This window comes from Artibeus jamaicensis, unplaced genomic scaffold, assembly GCF_021234435.1.
Source record: "Artibeus jamaicensis isolate MK-2021 breed Jamaican fruit bat unplaced genomic scaffold, CSHL_Jam_final contig_497, whole genome shotgun sequence".
NCBI classification, from domain to species: domain Eukaryota; kingdom Metazoa; phylum Chordata; class Mammalia; order Chiroptera; family Phyllostomidae; genus Artibeus; species Artibeus jamaicensis.
This window is the reverse complement of record NW_026521863.1, coordinates 5,876,252-5,895,648: the sequence shown is the minus strand read 5'-3', so window position 1 is coordinate 5,895,648 and position 19,397 is coordinate 5,876,252. Positions and strand designations below refer to the sequence as shown.

Genomic DNA, 19,397 nt, shown 5'->3' with positions numbered 1-19,397 from the left:
GCGGGCTCACGAGCAAGGGTGTGTGGAAAAGATGTTGAACTTGTGTGGAGACTGTACGTGTCTCGGGAAACAGTTTAAACGCTTGATTCCTAGCGCGAAACCGGAGGGGGCGGCGCCCGGAACCTGGCCAGTCGTGCGTTTATCGGCGTGAGGAGTTGGTTTAGCAGGGAGGGAGGTGCCGAACGTGTGCCTTACGAACTGCCTGCCGCGACCTTGCCCCCAAAGAAAAGGCACAGGAGACAGAGAGCAGGGTGTCTGAGGGGCACGCGCCCAGCCGGGGCGTCTCAGAGAGTGCTCTCAGTGACAAGGGGAGGTGACATCTTTGTGTTTTGTGCTTTTTCTTTGTCTGTTAATGAGCCTTGGCGTGCTGGAGTCGGTTCGTGGGGGAGGGGGTGGGGCGCTGTGGGCCCGGGAGACAGGAGGGGCTGCCGTGCCGCCTTCTCAGGGCCGGTCCTGCAGACCTGGGGACAGACCCCCGTGAGGCTGGTGGTCGAGCGGAGCCCCCAGATTAGACACAGCAGCACGGACTCGTGCCAGTCTGCTGTCACCGGCGCTCTTGTGCGGTGCAGTCCCTCGTTCTCATGTGAGGAAGCCGAGGCATGACAAGCCAAGTGAGCGCCCAGGCCGCCAGGGCTCCCAGGCCCCTGAGGGAGAAGCCGTCCTGGCGCACAGCGCCTACCGCCCGGTCCTCTCTTCTCCGTCTGTGCAATGGGGTGATACTGGAGCACTCCCTGCGGAGTCACTGTGATTAGGAATCATCTCAGCCCCCCGGCAAGAATGGACGGAAGTCACAGGTTCTGAGGGTGCAGAAGCAGCTGCCAGGCTTCCTGACCAGCAGTCCTGTGACTCGGAAAGATGCTGGGAGACGAAGGGGTGGGGCGCCACCGCCTGCACGGCCCGGTCCTCCGCCGCCTGTCTTCCCGCCACTGCTTCTGCCCTCAGAGCAAAGTGTTCTTGTTTTCCCCACAACAAAACCGCAGGACTGTGGGTGTTAGACCTGATGCTCTCTAGACGGCTTCCTTCAGTGTCCCCATTTTACAGATAAGAAAACTGAGGTCCGGAAAGTTGAGACTTGCCTGAGGACTTCTCAGGATCTGAGCCTGGAGTCTGACACGTGCCACTACCTTCCCTCGTGGGCAAGGGACGGATTTGGGTTCTTCCTCAACCCATTAGCAAGGGTGGGGGGTCCCATAGGTGGGTGGGCCGCCTGTGCTCACCGAGAGGGTGGCAGGCTGAGCCCGGACCAGCGTAGTCGGAGTTGCCCTTCCTGTTCTGTCCAGTGCAGCGACCTTCGGGGCTCTGGGTCCCTTTTTGAAATGCTCGTCTTTCCCCTTCAGGGTCTGGTGTTGGAAGGCGGGCCGCACTGCGGTCCTGCTTTTAATCCTGCGCCCCTGTCGTTTCCTTCCAGGGACTGAAGGTTTTCTTCGAGGTGGTGGCAGCTGTGTACATTTTGTATCTTTTCTTCCTGATCGTGCGAGCCTGCTCTGAGCTTCGCCACATGCCTTATGTAGGTAAGCACCACTGCCCAGGTGCCCGGGCTGAGGCGGTCAGGGGCGAAGGGCGAACTGCCACGGGCAGCAGGGTGCACGGAGGCCACCAGGCAAGTGGCCTGACCCGGAGGGGGAGGACCCAGGGACTTGTCCCTTTCCCACAGGCTGGGGACCAGCACCTTTGGTCCCCAGGGAGCCACAGCAGGGCTGAACGGATAACTGAGGACACAGCCCTGAGGCCCAGCGTGACAGCTGGAGCTGCCTGGGTCCTTCCGGCATCACAGGTCTCAGAGGTGCCAGCCGGGGCAGTTTTCCTAGTTCTCGAGTCAGGAAGTCACCTGGGCTCGTGGGATCCTTTCCCCCAGTCTGTCACAACAAATCTTCATGGCCATGGCCTCTCTGGGGACCCCACCCTTCTGGCCCCAGGGTGGGGGTGGGACGGCGTTTCTCCTGGGGTTCGGTACGGACAGGTTTCAAATCCAGAGAGAAGAAGTGGTCCTGTTCAGCGGTGTGCTTCATTTTCATCTGACGTGGAATGCACTTCCAGGGGGTGTAATGGGAGCTTCTCTTTTTCAGATCTCAGGTTAAAGTTTTTGACTGCATTGACTTTTGTAGTGCTCGTCATTAGGTAAGAAAACTGCATTTCATAAACAAAACTGCATGTTTTTTATTCTCATGGATGTCTTTCTCCTCCTTGACAGAGTTAAATTTAGGGTCAGACCCAGTGCCCCGGGGAGGGCGTTGACTACATTGTATTGACTGGTGCTGGCTCAGTTACTGACCTGCTCGGACACTTGTCACGTGGTGGGGGGCGGTCAGCACGTGTCTAAGTTCAGAACCCCGTGCGATGGTGCCCTTGGCGTCAGGGACCCTGCTGATGCCCCAGGACAGGATGACAAGCAGGAGCTATTTCTGTTTAAAATCCATGTAACAGACGTCACTGAACTGTGCACCCACAGGGCAGGGCCTGAGGACTTGGGGTCATGGGGGGGGTGGGAGGTGCTGGAAGTTGTCTCTGAATGAGCTCCAAATCATCGTTTAGGATGTGTCTTTCTCCTAAAATCAAAATCCAGAGGGGAAAATAGCTAGTTCTCTGCATCTCTTTCTGGGTTGTATGGATAGCAAGTGAGTGGCCATCAGCCCTTTTCCCAGGAGGAGCCACCAGGGGACTCAGAGGCTGGCTCCCCCATTGAGCAGAAGGGCTCCCGTGGCATCCATGGCCGGGCCCGCCCACCGTGGGGACAGCACACCCGCCCAAGTGTGGGAGCTCGGCATGCACTTGGGAATGTCGCTCAGCATGAACGTCGCCGGAAAGGAGTAGGGTGTGCATTGCACTGCTCAGTCCCTGCAGTGCAGAGCGCACATGTTGTCTCCAGACTCCTCACACTCTGCACACACACCCACTCCTCACAGCCCTCCTGCCCCGCACTCCCCAGCTCGCCCAGTCCACAGGCGGGGGCTACTGTCTACTCTCTACAGTCCATCTCAGAAGCTGTTAGGCTTTTTTATTTTTGTCACGTGGGATTCAAGGGGATTTATTTATGTATCCCACCCATGTTCACGGAGTGCTTGCACTGGTAAACAGGCAGACAGGCTCCTTCCTGTCATGGCCTTGACCTTCCAATGCAGGAAGACAGAGACGGACAAGTAAACCAGCAGCCCAAGGGCCATAATGAACATACAGCAGAGGGGACAGTGGCAGGAGGGACAAGGCTGCTTTACATGGGGTGGGTAGGGGCTGTCTCTCGGAGGTGACATTTGGCCCTGAAAACACATGGGGCTGGCTGCCTGGGCAGCGGGCACAGCAGGGTCTTGGTGAGTAGGAGGACCAGCAGTGTCCTAGAAAGTGAGGACATGAGGGAGGGGACCACTGGAGAGGCCAGGGTGCTCTTCTCTGGACCGGACCGCCACGGAGGGTCTAGGCCACAGGAGAAGGGGTCTCGTTTACGTGTGTGTTCACAGACGCCCAGCTGCAGGTGAAGCGTGGGCCTCGGGGAGCGGACCTGAAAGCGGGGCCCAGACAGGAGGATTAGGGTGGCACACGGCCTGGCCTGGCTGGGGAGCCCACCTTATGGTCTCCCCCGTCACCGTGTGTCAGCAGCAGGTGTCTGAGCAGGGGCCTGGGAGCCACTGTGCTGAGTGGGGACCAGTGATTTTGGAGAAGCAGACTCTGCGGGGGAGCTGGTAGTTGTAGGGGACGCTCTTGAAACTTGCACTAAGGGAGTGAGAGAAGGGGGGTGTGCCGAGTGCAAGCGTCAGGGCCACGATTGGAGACTGTGGCCTGGCTGACATCAGGGCTGGCTGAGCGCATCCCAGCAGCAGGCCCCTGGGTCCGAGGCCAGGCGTCCCGCAGCAGAGGTGGGTGCGCGTGGGTGCGGGCGCGTTTCCGTGCAGAAGCCATGGTAACGAGACTGGCTGCTTGCAGGGTGAACACAACAGCGTGCACGGTGCTAGTGCTGTTTCTTCGTACGCCTTACTAAGGTATTTCCCTCCTTTTTTCCAGCATCGTCATCCTCTATTTAAGGTTTGGAGCACAAGCATTGCAAGACAATTTTGTAGCTGAATTGTCAACTCACTACCAGAATTATATCCTTTTCACGGGAAGGCCGCAGGCGTCAGGGATGCATTCTGGACATAGTGGGTAGCGTGTTGGGTCTCTTGGCATCCAGAAGAGGCAGGTCCCTTCCTCGTGGCCCGCACCATGGAGCCCCCGGGGGACCCCCACCTGTCTGCAGAGACACGTGCCCTCCTACGCCCCCACAGCCCCGGGACCCACTGGTCCTCCGTAGGCAGCAGCTCAGGCTTGTAGGGGGAGGCCAGCCCCTGAGGTGGTTACAGTTCACGCGCAGGGACCCAGTGTCTGTGGCCACTGTCGGCCTCTTGTACTGTCAGCCTGCAGTGTCCAGCGGCAGCGCCACAGGGTGTGGTGACTAGGGCACTTGAGGCCTGTCTCCAGGAGGGGCTCTTAATGACCGCAGGGCCTCTGTGCTTCCCTGCCTGGGTGCCTTGGGCACAGCCTCCACAGTGGGCTCTGTCGGGTTCCTGAGAGGTCAAGGGTGTGTCTTCCAGTTGCCCTGGCCGTGAGGGCGACCAAGGGATGCTCAGGGGTTAATCCTTGGCTTGGGTTCTGTCCTTGGGGCCTCTAGCATACTTAGAATTACACCTGGTTTTTCTAATTTATGGCTGAATTCACACTACATTTTTATCAGACTCTCAAAGGGTCTGTAATCCAGAAAAGGTTGAGGACTACTGGCCAGGGGGTCTGCGTCCCGCTCTTTGTCCTGGGTTCACACGTGTGTGTGGCCCCGCCCTTCACAGGGTCACATTGGGTCCTGCCACCTCGAGAGGCTCCCACAGATGGCAGAGGGCACGGTTACCTGTTACTTGCAGGTAACCTTGGGAGGCCATCATAACGCTTGGCTGTGGGCTCGCCCTCCAGCAGCCGCAGGTCTGGGCTACAGGCCCCGAGGTACTGGGGGTCAGCGGCAGAAGGAGTGACAGGCGGTCGCGAGTGGGCAGACTGAAAGCAGACGCGACCAATGTCCAAACTCAGGGTGTTCTGCGCCCGCTTGCTTGCCTTGACAGCATCACCAGCTGAATTCCTGTCTTTCTATGGCTTGCTGAACTTTTACCTCTACACGTTGGCCTTTGTGTACTCACCATCAAAGACCGCTCTGTATGGTAAGTCGCCTGGGGCCCCACGGCTGGGAAGTTCAGGGCACGCCTCCCGGGTTTCCTGTCGGTGCCAGGGCCTGACTCACGCTGCCTTCCTCCTGTCTGGCAGAGAGGAACAGGGTTGCCTTAATGGTGAGCTCCGAGTCGCGGTCACCACACAGCCCTGGCTGTGTCACTACAGCACAAGATGGACACACTGGGTGAGCGGGGCCCAGCACAAGTGTGTCTGTGAGGCTCACAGAACACAGCCTGTTGAATACTGGCGCCGTGACTGCACAGAAGGTCAGAGGGTGCAGTCCTGCTCCCCAGAAAGCACGACCAAAAACAGCCAAACAGCCCAGGCGCGCAGGGAGTGAACAGGATGAGTTCTTTCTGGAACCCTGGCGGGGTCTCTCCAAGTCAGGACCACTCCCACATCCTGGGTGTTCTCGAAGCACCCTCGAGAAAAGTTCCTGACGCTCCCATTTAGGGAGGAAGAAACTGACACTCAGTGGCAAGCTGCAGGCTGGAGGAAGGGCAGGGCGGGGCAGGCAGACACAGGCCCCCCCCCCTGCCGCCACCCCCCAGCCGCTGCCCCCCAGCCACTGTCCCCATGCCCACGTGCACTCAGGGAAAGGACAGGGCAGCTCCACTCTGCTTGTGGGCTCCCCCGGTTCCAAGCGTGATGCTGCCCTGTCGGGTAGGGGAGAGAACACGCTCAGGGCCCAGAATGGTTTGCTCCGGTCACACAGCTAGTGCCTCGTGGACGCTGGGATTCGAATCCAGCTCTTTCTGAGCCCTGTCCTTCTAGGACAGCGCCCCCTCCAGGTAATAACATAGGAACCGCTCTCGTTGGCTTTCAGAGTCCCAGCTGAAGGACAACCCCGCCTTCTCCATGCTCAATGACTCCGATGACGACGTCATCTATGGGTAAGTCCTTGTCCCACAAAGGCTGCACACTCGGCCTGGCGTTGCACGTTTACTGACCGGGAGGCTCAGCATCTGAAACAGTTTTCACAACATTAGGACATTTTTTAACTGGCACGGGAGTCTGTGGTTTATTTCCACGCCCTTCGGAGGGATGGCGTTCCCTTTGCAAACGCCCGCAGGGAGCGGTGGCCCAGGAAGGCCAGTTCTTCCTGGGCGACGGGTGGGGGTGAGGCGTGGGCTCTGCCAGCTGGCGGCAGAGGGAGGGACGTGTGTCCTTGTCGGAATGGCGTGCCCGTGTGGGGGAGAGTCAGAAGCTGTCGCGAGCGGACCCCTGTCAAAAGTCTCTCTCGCAACAGGAGCGACTATGAAGAAATGCCCCTGCAGAACGGCCAGGCCCTCCGGGCCCAGTACAAGGAGGGGTCTGACAGTGACTGAGCTCCCGGCGGGCGGCGGGTCTTCAGGGGCCTGCCCTGCAGTGGCCGCCCTGGCCCTCCGGACCTGCCTGCTTTCACACTTGTCTTACAGGCAGAGATTTCCTGGTCCTTGTTTGTTTACATAACTTTGAAAGGGAAACCAAGACGGAGGACAGACTTCAACGCTGGGCCAGATTCACTGTTAGAGTGGTTTTGTTTATTTTGGAAGAGAGGTGCTGATAAACGGCCAAGTTCTTTTTCAAAGATTTCAGATGAGAGATAGCTTGTTTTCAGTGGTAGGGAGGCAGTTGCTCTTGTTTTTAGTACGGAGAATTACGTATTTATTAAAAAACAATTTACTGACTCCCAGTCCATGGAAAGTCCTTCTGAATAAGGCCCACAGCCCTGTAGCATTCCTTTCCTCCCCTGCCCCGTGGCTCTGGTTTTGCCCCTATGAACCCCCAGGGAAGCCGGTCTGTGCGGCTCCCTCCTGAGGGCGAGCCCTCCCCGCTGTGTGGCCTGCGCTCCGGGCCGCCAGGCATCGTGGGCGACCGGCAACTCCTGTGACGTGAAACACAGACGGAATGGCTGGTGAGGGCAACGGCGGAGAGCAGGCCCTGGCCCTTCCCCACCCGAGCAGCCGAGCTCGTGCTGCGGAGTTCCGAGGAGGGCATGGTATGGTTTCTGAGGAAGGGGTGAGGTTGCCGACAGCTTGCAGCTCCAGTGGGGAAGGTCTTGCTGCCATAGTTTTCTGAGGGTTGTGTTCATGTGTGTGCATGTGTGTGCGTGAGCATCACATGCATGGGTGTGCATGGACGCCCCTGTGGCTGGGCTGAAGGACAGCGTACCCACTGAATTCCGGTAAGCAGGCACTTTGGTGGCTCTGCTGAGAGTGACAGCCAGTAGAGCTTTATCACTTTTTAAAAATAAAACAAATTACTGATGTAGTATGGACTCTTTACTGCCAAAAAGTTTTTGTTTCTTGTTGGGAAACTAGGTGAGAGAGTAAAGCCTTTGAGATGGTTGATGGAAGCACACCTTTTGGTAAAGGTGGCTTGTCGGGCAGGCCGGGGCCTCGCCCTGCGGGTCGGAGACGTTGAGTGGCGCCGCGGAGTCTGCGGCAGCGGCAGGCCTCGGGGACGGCCCACTTCTCTGGTGGAGATGCCACGTTTGCTTTTGCCGATTGGCCCGCTCATGCCTGTTCTGAACTGTTAGCATGTGACCATGGCAGACACCCTGCAGACACCCTGCTGGATGTCCTCCTGGTCTCAGAGGATCCTGTCCCCCCTACAGACACCACCTGCAGTTCCTCCACCTGTGTACTCACTCTTGGGGGTTGCCACTCCCGGCTAAAGCTCGATTCTACTCTAGGGGGCGCTGGGACCTCACAGAGCGCTTCACGGGCCTGCTCATGCAGACTCCGCACTTCCTTTTCAAACACTGATGGTAAATGTGGGTTCCACTTACATGTTTTTAAAACCCTGTAAATATGGATGTTTGGATTAAAACAACTGCATTATTGCAAGGGTAATTTAAGTTTACATGGTTTTTTACATTTGCAATGGTAATTATTTTTTGATTCTGCATACTCAGATATTGAAAAATTTTGTTACCAAATTTTACAACTTCTATTATGACCAACTATACAAAAACTTGTACTGATTAATGTATTCTAGTATGTGATATAGTTTACATTTTAATCATTATAAAAATATTGTCTATAATTTGGAATGCTGTTATTTATCAGTAAATGTAAAATATTTGAGGCATCTAGTCACACAGCTTAGAACTTTTTAGAACTTGACTTTGGCCTATAGCGTGATTTTAAACTGATGACTGCTATCTTCATATATTGATTCCTCATGGCATCAAGTCATGGAAATGAACAATATGGGCATATTTCTTTTTGTAACTAAGTTGGAAAAAAATTAAAAAAATACTTAAGGGGAAAATTATTAAGTTATGCATTTTCAATTTTTCTTACTGTTGTATCATACACATCAATGTACTGCCTACTCCACGTGAAATTTGTTTGAAGTGTATTTAGCATGTACTTTATGTACCCTAGGTGTCAGGTTAAAACACTAAAATCACCATCATCTTTGACAGTAGCAAAAAAATTTTTCTTTTTGGACAGCATCACAGTTTTGCAAACTTTAATTCTACATTCAAAGGGCTAACTTTAGTTCTTCCATGGCACCAGCTTGAATGGCGTCATGTTCGGGATCATTTTTGACACTTGGTCTAGTCCAGGGGACCTGGACGGTGACCACAGGTACTTCAGTTCCCCAGGGAGAGTGCCATTGTCCACATGGATAATGGTTCTTCGTGATTTATTACTAAGTCATTACAGCAGCGAAGTGACGCGGTTTTCTCTCCCTAGAGCCCCATCTGAAAGGCTAGAAACAGGGATGTATAAAGTACACTCAGGATTTGTGAGATTGCTCCTGTCCATCATCACAGGCTGCAGAAAGTTCAGATGCGTCATGCACACCCAGCCGCCAGAGGGCAGACTGTAAGACAAACGTCACCAGCCTCAAGTATTTCATCAACTAAAGGCAGAGTTACATTACATAGGCTGTAATGTGGTAACTTACTGGAATCCTTTTCACAGGAAAACAGAGACTTTCATAGAAGTGAGTGATGATTAAAAGGGACATCTAGTGAAGGCTAGACCTAAATTTTGAGGATTTTAGAAACCAGTTGCCTTAGAGGTTAGACTTTGAAAAAAAAAAATCTCCTCCCCGGGCTAAAGGGAAGCCGATTCAGTCTCGTTATCCTGTTCATCCTGATTTCCCGTGTTGTAGATACACTGGTAACTGTCGTATCATTCTATGAACCACAGGACTTTCTGCTACTGAAAACTGCCTTCTTACAAAAAGACTGTAAATATTTGTAAAGTAGAACAAAGTTTAATCTCGAAAGGACAGAGCTATGTACTAGATCTTAGAGCTGTGTCAGTGAACACAGCAAACCCAGTCACAGAACGAGCATTATAATTCACAAGTGAATAAATGTTTATTTATGGCAATCTTTGGGAGTGGCTTCATTCTGAGACTACCTTTCTGGTAAATGTTAATCACTTTTTAATGTGGGATCCTTTTTTATGTGTATTGGTTGCTCTCTGCACATGGAGTTGATCTGACCAGACATGAGTGCTTTAGGGACAAGGGCAGGTGGACACCGAGTGTCTTTGTTCCACAGTAACATGGCCCGGGGATGAGCACAGAGAGGAGGTCCCAAGACCCGGATGTGCGGCCCACCTCCCCACTTACTTGGATGTGACTGTAAATCAATCAGATAACCTCTGACACATTTCCTATAAACAGTGGTGTTAATTGCTGCAGACGCAGAATGAACGACTGTGAAGGCATCTGCAAGCCCTGGGGTACAGCACCATGTTGTGTGAGGGTGACCAAAAGCCAGAGCACGAGCTGCAGATCGGGCCAAGTGTGGGCATCAGAGCTCTCTGGCTGGCGGAATAGGAGTCAGCTTGCCCGCTCCCACCCGAGGCTGTAAAAGGGGGGAACTTTAGGATGAACGGTGCGAGGCCCCAGAGGAGACAGACTCTGACCAGAACATGGTGAGGCTGTTAGGGTCCTGGTCCCGCGGGTGATGCTAGCAAACCCTTGTACCGGAGACAACCAGAGCCAAATCGCTTTTGTTTTCATTTTTAACAATTTTATAGATGCTCAAGCCACTAACTAAATATGAAGAATTCAACTGTGATGCTAGATTATGAAGACAAATTCAAAGTTTAAATTGGATTAATTTATTCTAACAAAAGTACAAAGTATGGAGAATTAGTGTGTTTGGATCACTTCAGAGAGCAGAGAAAGTTTCAGGCTCGCGGACTGGAGCGGTAGCACCTTTGAGCTGGCACAGGTTCAGAGATGGCACAGGCGCGGTCCGGCCTTCGCCTGCCCGAGGTGAGCGAGCCCTCTGACCGGGGGTGTGCTGGTCGTGGAGTGGTGCGGTCATTCGGTCTCTTCTCTGCACTGTGGGAGCGCCACAGGAAACACGGAGAGGACAGGAGAGGTGTGCCCTGGACTCCCGGTGGGTGGGGAAGGGAGACGGAAGAGAAACGCTGGGACGGGAGGAGGAAGAGCCGGGCGGACAAGGTCAGATGGACAGTCCGAAGGCGCTGACGATGCAGTACATGGTCTTGTTCTCCCATCGCACGGTGCAGCTCCCTGCAGAGCAGAGGGCACCAAGGTCAGCAAGATGGGGCCACCGGACACCGATTTCTCCCAGCAGGGCCCAAACACCCAAGGAGTTACCTCTTTGTGGTACATAAATAAAGAAGGTTGGCAAGTTTCTTTTCTACAAAATGTTTTAAAAGATGACTCTGATAAAAAAAATGCATTACCACGCATTCACAGACACGAAACACCCAAGCACACAGCCCTTAAACACCACTTTGGGTAAGCCAGGTCGGTTAGACCCAGGGAGCGGGACGTACCGTCGGTAGAGCTGTCCCAGAAGCAAGAACTTGCCGTGTGTAATCCTGCTCCATTCTTCTGCATAATTACACAGGTCACTTCAATGAAAACAATGTTTATTAGAGAAAATTGTTTGGCAACACAGGTTGCATTTTGCCCACTTTCAGCATATGTCGGTCACATGGATGATGCTTTGGTGAAACTGTAAGGGGAGGTCGCCTGGCCCTACGAACACTGACTGATCGCACAGGTGCCGGCCCTTCACTGCACGCTTGTTCTGAGAGCGGCTGAGCAGAAACCCTATGACACCCTGTGCTGTGTGCCCTGCAGTGGCTCCAGCAGGCAGGCCGGCCGGTTTATGGCAGGTATGCTCTAGGGTAAAACTGTGTGGACAACAGAAGTGACACTTCTACAGGGAACTTCGAGGCTGGTCACCACAGCGACACAGTCACTCTCCTGACACCAGACCCACTTCTGATTGGTATTTCAAAAACCAGCACAAATATATACGAAAAACAAAAACCTATTACCAATGTATTTAAATGGTTTCCCCAGCTTGGTGAGATGGCTTAAAGTCTGTTCTACCACATTTGTGGTCCACTGGTTCACTTTGCTGTGCTGATAGGCATTGCCGCCGATGGCACTTTCTATAGCCTAGAGGACAAAGTACAGAGGAGTCACTTTTTTTTAGCAGAACATGCCCCGACACCTTGCAGTTACTCCTGAGGTCCATCACCCTAAGAACTACTGAAATACAGTCTACAAAAAGTGTAAGCTTATTTGTATCCATAAGGACTCCTTTGCAAATACAGCCATACTTTGGTACTGTCAAACCCTGCACTTGTCGCATTTTGACGAGAAAAAAAAGTCTCAGCCCTTCTCAGGACTCATCACACTTGCTAGAACTTGTATGAGTCACAACGCAGTGCCCGCAAGAGATGTCTCATCATTCAGTACTTGTCAGTTCCGGAACGAGTGAACGCCTATGATGAGTACCGAGGTACCACTGTATACCTTTTGTTTAACAGTATCATATTTAAATAGTTTTATTTGTTTTTAAGAATTCATAATTAGATAGGGTCCGCCAACATTTTGAAACATTTTGGCAGAATTTAGTGTTTATTGTGGCTATTGGTACCCAGAGAACAGCAACACTTTTCCTATGACACTGGAAAATATTTTCTGTTGCCTGTTCCTTTCTTAACAGTATCTTAAAGATAGGGGAATCTGTATCAGTTTTCTGTACAATTAAAAACGTACAAACCTCTCCAAATAATCGTGTGTTTATAAATTCTTCCTCTATCCAGCATTTTTTGGGAATATATTACTACATAAGTATATTTTTTCCACGTAACTAAAGAGTGGGCTTATATATCCCAAAATGTAAGTTCCTGACGCATTTCTTCTTTTTTGCGGATTTCCCGACCTCCTGCAGTGCCGCACTCGGAGGACGGGTTCACACTGTGCACACATGTCAAGGGTCAAGGGTCATGCGGCAAATGCCCGGCGCCTGCTGCTCCTCCTGCTCGAGCTCAGGGTCAGGACATTCGCATCTGACCGTTTTCTGAGCCTTCTGTGCCCGCTTCTGACAGCTTTCCCCTCTACCCTTGTTCTAACTTCCGGGCTGGAAACCAGAAAGCCGAGTTTTCATGACAAGTTATGTCCTAAAATAAGTGATCACCGAGCTCTGCCCTGAGGCCCACAGAGAAAAACAGTGCCAGGACCTGAGTTGTGCCTCTTGGTGACAAGGGCTACTACCTGAGGCATAAGCCCAGTGACCTTGCTTTGAGGAACAAACAGCTACCTACAGCCACACCTTGATTTCTACCTATGGAAATTCTGTTTATCCTGGGACTCCCCAGTAGTCACATGAACACAGGCCAGTGGGCACCCGGCTCCCTCTCGCCACCACCGCCCACTCATCAGCTCCTCCAGTTCTCCACCAACCCCTCTCCCCTCCCCAACTCAGAGCATACAGTGGGCCTGGGGGCATGGGAGCCCCTGGTTTAAAGGGGACAGGTTACTACTAGATTGGGGTACTGTCCAGGGGCCTTTGCTCAAGCTAAAGCTCTAACTCTGGGGACCCTCCACACACACTTAGGGATTCATGTTTTTCAGGGAAGGAGACAAACCTGCCTGCGACTCTGGGCCCACCCAAACTTACTGCTAGCCAGCACTTCAACTAGCTCGAGTTCACAGTTAACCTATCACTAGAGGAAGCCGGGGAGGCCCACAGTCACGGGAAGGTAACACCATGACATTAACTGGTGCTTCCAGGAAGACTGGGGAGGTCTGCCTTCAGCTGTCCTGCTGCCTGGTGACCAAGTCAAACCAACACAGAAAACAAGTGAGGCCAAAGGATGTGCCGTGACCAATGCCACTTCGCACACGTCTAGTGCAACCCCACCCACTTCCAGCTCCCCCACCCCTTCCAGAAGAAACACTATGGAAAAAAAGATGAAAGGCAATTAATACTGTCCGCTGCTGAAAAATGTAAGTGGTAGAACAAAATCATTTTGTTTTTTGATGATGTTCACAAAAACAGGTTGTGGTGCTTTATCACTCTGGCAGAAGCCAGCAATTTGCATTAGGATCCATTCGAAGCACACCCATGACCTCAGATGGCCGTTCAACTTGGATCATCCGATGACCTTGTAGCTAGTTGGCTTCACTCTCTGCTCAACTTGCACAGCAAAGGGAAAACCTTTCTGGCCTCACTCCTGCCTCAGGCCGCCCAGCTCTTGGCCACCCTCCAGTCCCCTCCCGGCTCCCCTTATGGTCCCTCCAACACCCCGCACATACTGCCACAGGCCTCTGCACAGGCTGCGTGTGCCCTGGAACGCCGCCCTCCTGGCTGAGTTAATACTGCTCCTTCCCACTCTGGGGTGCAGGCCTGACTTCACTGGGTGGGGCTACTTGACATGCGCCTGCCTTGCCCCCCCCCCCCCAACTGGAAACTCCTGGAGGATCCTTTCTTGCACTCCAGCTCAGCCTGTATTTTCTCTCTGTACTAAGTGAAGGGCAAATATCCTTTTTTTGCCTCCCCTTCTCACTATCGAAGGGATACTGACCCTACCCGTGGTCAGAATGGGAAAGTAGGCAGTTTAGAAATGTAAGAAAAAGAACCACCGGGTCATAAGTGAGTTGTTCAACTCTCTCTCTAAAACACTGGGAACATCTACTTGTCTACCATGGGCCTTTTATCTTAAAAGGTTACAGACTCAAGTCTTGTAACGTTCAATAATAACGCTAGTGTATAAAATTTCCTGTCTGATTTAAAATATATAATTTACATAATATGGGAGTAATTCTTATTTAGATACACGCCGAAGTAAACACTGTTATTTGAAATGCCAAAACACAGGCTCAGTTGAAACAATTCCAAGACAGTATTTAAAACACATTATTTTCACTCGCATAAGCCATTAATCAAATATGTTAAAAGCAGCCATTTCTCCTCTTACCTCTTTTACAATGTTGCTCACTTCGTCGACAACAAAAGTAGTCTGTAAGGAAGCAAATGAGCGAAGTTTGATTAAGATTCATATCCACCGGAGCACTGATAAATGCAAATTTAGGTGATGACCATACTTTAAAAATGAAGACCTTAGAAATAATGTAACCAGACCGTTCCTTCTACTGAAGAAATCATTACAAAGAGAAACACCATGTGGCTCTCTCTGAGGGTCACATAGCTGGGTGTGGCATCAGGAGACTACAATTCTTGTATGATTTAAAGGTGTTTTTGTTGTAATCATGCTATGATCCAAAAAGCTGACTTTAAACTAGAATTTCATCTCTCCATCTATTAACTGGCCACCAGGATCACTGACAAATATCAAAGTTTAATGAGTTATTTGACTTTTGTATAAATTAACTGACCCTTTCCTGTGTAAACTTAAGAATGATGTTTGGGGTTCTCCTTTCTCTGTGCTGTCCTACTGTGGGCCCACACACCCAGCTGCTAGCCCTGCCGGCTACATAGATAGGTCGGGGTGGGGGAGGTGGGCTGCTGGTGGTAATCTAGTGCCAGGAGCTTATAAATGGTGCCTTCTTTCTTTCCACATGTGGTGCCTGTGAGTGGGCACAGGTTCTGTCTGAGCCCCAGAACCGAGAACAGTACTGGGTCCAGCCACGCCCCCCCGAGAGCGGCCCCAGGCTGGTGGTCAGTTTGCCCTCCTGGAGGAGTGAAGGCGGGAAGCCCTGCTGCTTTCTGGCCCTGAGTTTTCACCCTGCCAAGTGCTGAGCACTGCGGCCCTGTTCTCCCAGTGCCTCTTCCTCTCCAGCAGGGTCAGAAGCTACCGCCTAAAACCCTCTCATGTGCTGTACGCAGAAGTCAAACTCGGAGACAAAGCCAGCTCAGCCAGTTAATGAAAATTCACAGTATCTTAGAGATTCAGTTACATCTCCAAGTTTAGAGGGCCCTTCCAAGGGACTTCAGTGATCCTAAACCACCCGGGGAAAGTCCCTGTGTAACTTTTCATGTGGTTGAAACACAAAAGAGCCTAAGGGGCGTTTCAGTGACTGTCCAGTGGGAAGCAGAGCAGGTGTACAGAGCCCACAGGCACTTTCGGCTTCTGCAGGAAAGGTGAACAGGGTGGAGAGGAGTTAGGAAGTCAGAGGCTAGCACCAGAAAGGGCTTCGGTGCAGAGACCAGCAGGAGGGAGGCACGGTCAGTAAAGACCACACACACGCCTGCTAGAAAGGACAGAGTCGGTCTCGTCCTTCTCCCGTGAGACGCACAGGTCAGTCCCTTCGTTTCACAGACAATCCACTGCAATCTGGAACAGTGAAGCCACAGCCACCACCAGGGCAGGGCCCCGAGTTAGAACGCAGAGTGTGCCCTGCCAGCGTGACAGGCTTCCCCTGCCCTGCCAGTCCCCTTTTTAAAGTGTTACTCAGTGTTCCCACAGTACCAGCCATGCCCAACACTCCACCAGTTCACAGGTAAAGACAGGCTCTGCTTTGCTGGCTGCTCCTGCACTGCCTCTCCCAACGACCCCTGACCCCGCTGGCTCAGAAATTAGATCCCAACAAAAGCTCCGGGATCAGTCCTTAAGACTTAACAATTTCCCCCCTCAAAACATACCCGCTTAAACTCAACTTCGAAAAAATCGAACTACCAACTTTACCTAGTTTGTATTTTGGACAAGCTGCACAATACATGAGACTCGATTTGACTTTACACCAGACTCATTTAGCAGGAAGAAAACGGGCCACTGTTCTGCAGCAGCAGCCTCCACCCCCTACATACAGTCCCTGGAAGCTTCTCAGCCTGAAGAAAAGCCATGTCAGCAGCACACCGTCACCATGGTGTCTTCCGCTTGGCAAACAGTACTACCTTTTACCCCACCCCAACCCCGTAGTCTTTAGGGCAATGAAATGCGCCCCCCCCCCCCACACACACAGAAGCTGGCTCACCGCCGGCTCAAACTCAGACTGAAGCAGCCGGCGATGGTCCCAGTGGCGGTGAGCCCTGCACCGAAGCACGAGGTGCGGAACGGAAGACAAAGGCAGGTGCTCCAACCTACATGTCTTCATTTTGCAGGGGGCCCAGCAGACTGTGAGGGGACTTGAGAGGTGGGGCTGTACGTGCGTTTCACGCGTGCCTGTACCTCTAGAGTGGGGTCTGCATCACTAAGAAACGAGTGACTTCACTCACGGCGCCCCGAGGGTGCGAGTGGGACCAGGGACGGAGGCGGGGCGAAGGGTGTGGGGCGCACTGGGCGTGCGCCACGCCGAGGCCCCTCCGTCGCCCCGCCCCCCGTGCAGGTCGACTACACCCCGAGCTGGCCGGGTCGGGTCACCGTGAAGCTCTCGGCCCTCAGCCCGCGCAGTAGACGGCCGCTGCTCACATCCAGACGCGGCCCAGGTACCCACACACGTCCTTGGGCGCCGCTGCCCACCCGGGCCTGGGCTCCCGGCCGCTACCCTTCCCGCCGTCGACCCGGCGGTTACCTCTTCCGCAGCCTGGAAGTCTTCCATCTTTCCTCCGAAGCGTCGCCTCCGCCTCCCCAAGCAGAGCGCACTGCGCCGGCGCACCTAGGCCCCACCCCTCTGGACCCCGCCCCTCTAGACCCCGCCTCCTCGCGCCGCCGGGGCCGGGCCCCTCCTGTTCTGCCAGAAGGGCGCTCCGGTTGGACACTCGGCTTAATCTCCGCCTCTCATCCTCCCCTGGCGGTGAGCGCGGGAGCTGACTAGCAACTGACTGGACCGCAGCAGCTGAAACAAAACAAATGTACCAGGCCAGTTCGGGAGGGAAGAGTTTTCCTGGCCCCTTCCTCCAGTTTGTACTGGGCTGTGTGGATTCGCTCGAGTATTCAGACGGCCTTGGACACCTCGTAACAAATTGTAACGTGATTTCGAACCTTGATGGGCAGCGTGAGATGTTGGTTTCATTCCCTCTGGGGGGTCCAGGGTTAGGAAACTTCAGATCTGCTAGAAAACTTCCTTTGGGGAGGCAAGTTTTCCATAAAAATCGTTTTTTGTTTTTTTTTTTTTAGTTTTAAGCATCACTGAAAAAAACATTTTGCAGTGGAAAATTTGTAAAACGCTGCACACTTCCTGGCTGCCTTACCCAGAATGACTTAGACGTACACTTGACTTGTATACAGGGGTCTTCATGGAAATTAGTCACTGCACCGCGCTCTGGTGCGATGTTCTCCTAGAAGGGCTGATGCCTGCCTGCACCGACTCTGAGGCTAAGATCTCTGACTTTGCTGACCCATCGTTGTTTTTTTTGTTTGTTTGTTTTACCACGCCCTTGAAGTCAAGCTGTCACTTCTTACCTCTCCAAAGCACAGTTGCTAAAACCCACTTCCCATCCCCCCAGGAAGAGGTGGCCACAAGACCCTGAGACCTGGTGGAATTAAGCTGCAGAGCCCACATTCAATCCGTCAGCAACCCTTGTTGTTTCTGCTCTAAAGAATCTAACTTATTCACTGATGTGTCCCCTGACCCCTCCGTTGTGCCTGGCACATAGTAGGTGCCCAGTGAAAATTTGCTGAATGAAAGCATGCTTTCCCCACAAGTGTAAGTTCTGCCTCATACCCAGCTGCAGAGAATGGGGGCTCAGAGGAAGATACAATCTCCTGCCTGCTTGTGGGAAATGTGTGGAGAGAGGAGGGCAGGTCCTTGAAGGACACAGGCTGCTGTGCCCTGGACATCTGGCCTGAGAGAGGGGGCCTGCTTTTTGGGACCGAGTGCTCTCCCACACCTGGTTCCTCCTTCTCGGATTCTGAACTTTCTTGACATTTTAAGTTTTGCTCTCTTCCTGTTATCTGGTTTCAACTCTCCTGTCCCCACATTTCAGCCTTGTGCCTCAGTGTACCTGTGATTCTGTTTCTCACATGTCTTTGTTTTGTCTTCCTGACATTCCCACCTTCCCCTGAGATCTGTTTGAGGTGGTCTTCTCCATCACTTGACCCCACCTGCCTGCTCCGGGGGCCCTCAGGGCCACCACACTCCTGAGCCAAGCAGGGACCTTTCCAGTCTCTTCTAATTTTCTTCTCTTCTGTGAACCTGGAGGAACTAAGTGTCTCAGGATGATGTGCAAAGCAAGAGTGAACAGGTAAGCATCCGCAATGAAAGACTGTGAAGTTTGGGACGTGTTTTAAAAATTGCTCCACAGCCTTTTAAGAACTCTGAGTCAAATGAAGGTCCCGAGTGACTCTGGGATGGTGCACTGGTAATGCAGAGGCCTGGGGAAAGTGTGGCTGAAAATCACCCGCATGTGCATAAATCAACAGAAAACACGTTAGTGTGAATTTTAAAAGATTTGCACGACTTAGCTTATACGCACTGGGTATCACTCCATTTTTAGCTATGAAAGAACATCCACGAAATGCTTATGGCATTCGGCATACTATGTCTACCCCAGAAGTGGGTAAACTGGTCTCTTTATCTTCTTAACTATTTCTTCACTTTTTTTTCACACGCACATACACTGATCACTCACTTTGCATCAGCCTCTGTGCTGGACCGAAGGCAACAAAGTTGACTAAGGTACGGTCTCTATGGAGAATTTTTTAAACTACTTTTCTGTAAGCAGGAGGTTGAAGAGCCTATTCTCTAGGCTCAGTGATGTTAGTGTTTGGAAAGATGCAGCAATAGGGGAACGTATTCTGCAAGATGAATGGGCACGCTAGGGTGAGGCATTTCAAGTCACGGGGGCACTTGGTCCACTAGCTGCCATTCCCAGCAGCCCTAATCACCCAAGAACAGCTGTCCACCAGACTCATGGCTGCTCTTAAATCTCTGGGCTTCAGCCATATTTCAGAATAATGTTTAGTCGCTGCGTAGTAAGTCAGTGGAGTGAATCTTGGGTTTGTTTTTTCAAATAGGGAGTTAGCTGTAGATTGGAAGATAGAGCGTGGTTTCTCCCTTTGAGTCCGGTCTCCTAACCACAGACTCTACAAATAGGGATTGGTGTTGACAATACCTTTATGTAGCAAGTGTGGGCCCGATAA

General features: G+C 52.4%; 2 protein-coding genes across 4 annotated transcripts in view; one reads left to right on the top strand and one right to left on the bottom strand.

Annotated features, from left to right (window-relative positions):
- TMEM181 (transmembrane protein 181) overlaps window positions 1–7,067 on the top strand; it is a 53,926-nt gene extending 46,859 nt beyond the window's left edge. For 2 of the 3 annotated variants that reach the window (XM_053668697.1, XM_053668699.1), the window contains exons 12-17: window positions 1,409–1,511; window positions 2,067–2,118; window positions 3,994–4,076; window positions 5,082–5,171; window positions 6,008–6,074; window positions 6,431–7,067. In XM_053668697.1, the coding sequence (XP_053524672.1) occupies window positions 1,409–1,511; window positions 2,067–2,118; window positions 3,994–4,076; window positions 5,082–5,171; window positions 6,008–6,074; window positions 6,431–6,509 (474 nt within the window). In that variant the 3' untranslated portion in view covers window positions 6,510–7,067. Of the gene's footprint in view, window positions 1–1,408; window positions 1,512–2,066; window positions 2,119–3,993; window positions 4,077–5,081; window positions 5,172–5,274; window positions 5,366–6,007; window positions 6,075–6,430 lie in introns of all 3 variants that reach the window. The other variant, XM_053668698.1, reaches the window with a different exon arrangement.
- A 3,169-nt stretch (window positions 7,068–10,236) lies between these two features.
- On the bottom strand, window positions 10,237–16,966 carry DYNLT1 (dynein light chain Tctex-type 1). Its single transcript, XM_037126209.2, has 5 exons — window positions 16,888–16,966; window positions 14,394–14,435; window positions 11,460–11,583; window positions 10,950–11,027; window positions 10,237–10,680 (listed from the first exon to the last, which is right to left on the bottom strand). Exons 1-5 carry the CDS (start codon window positions 16,912–16,914, stop codon window positions 10,610–10,612), a joined length of 342 nt encoding a protein of 113 aa, XP_036982104.1. The 5' UTR covers window positions 16,915–16,966; the 3' UTR covers window positions 10,237–10,609.
- Between the last annotated feature and the right edge of the window lie 2,431 nt (window positions 16,967–19,397).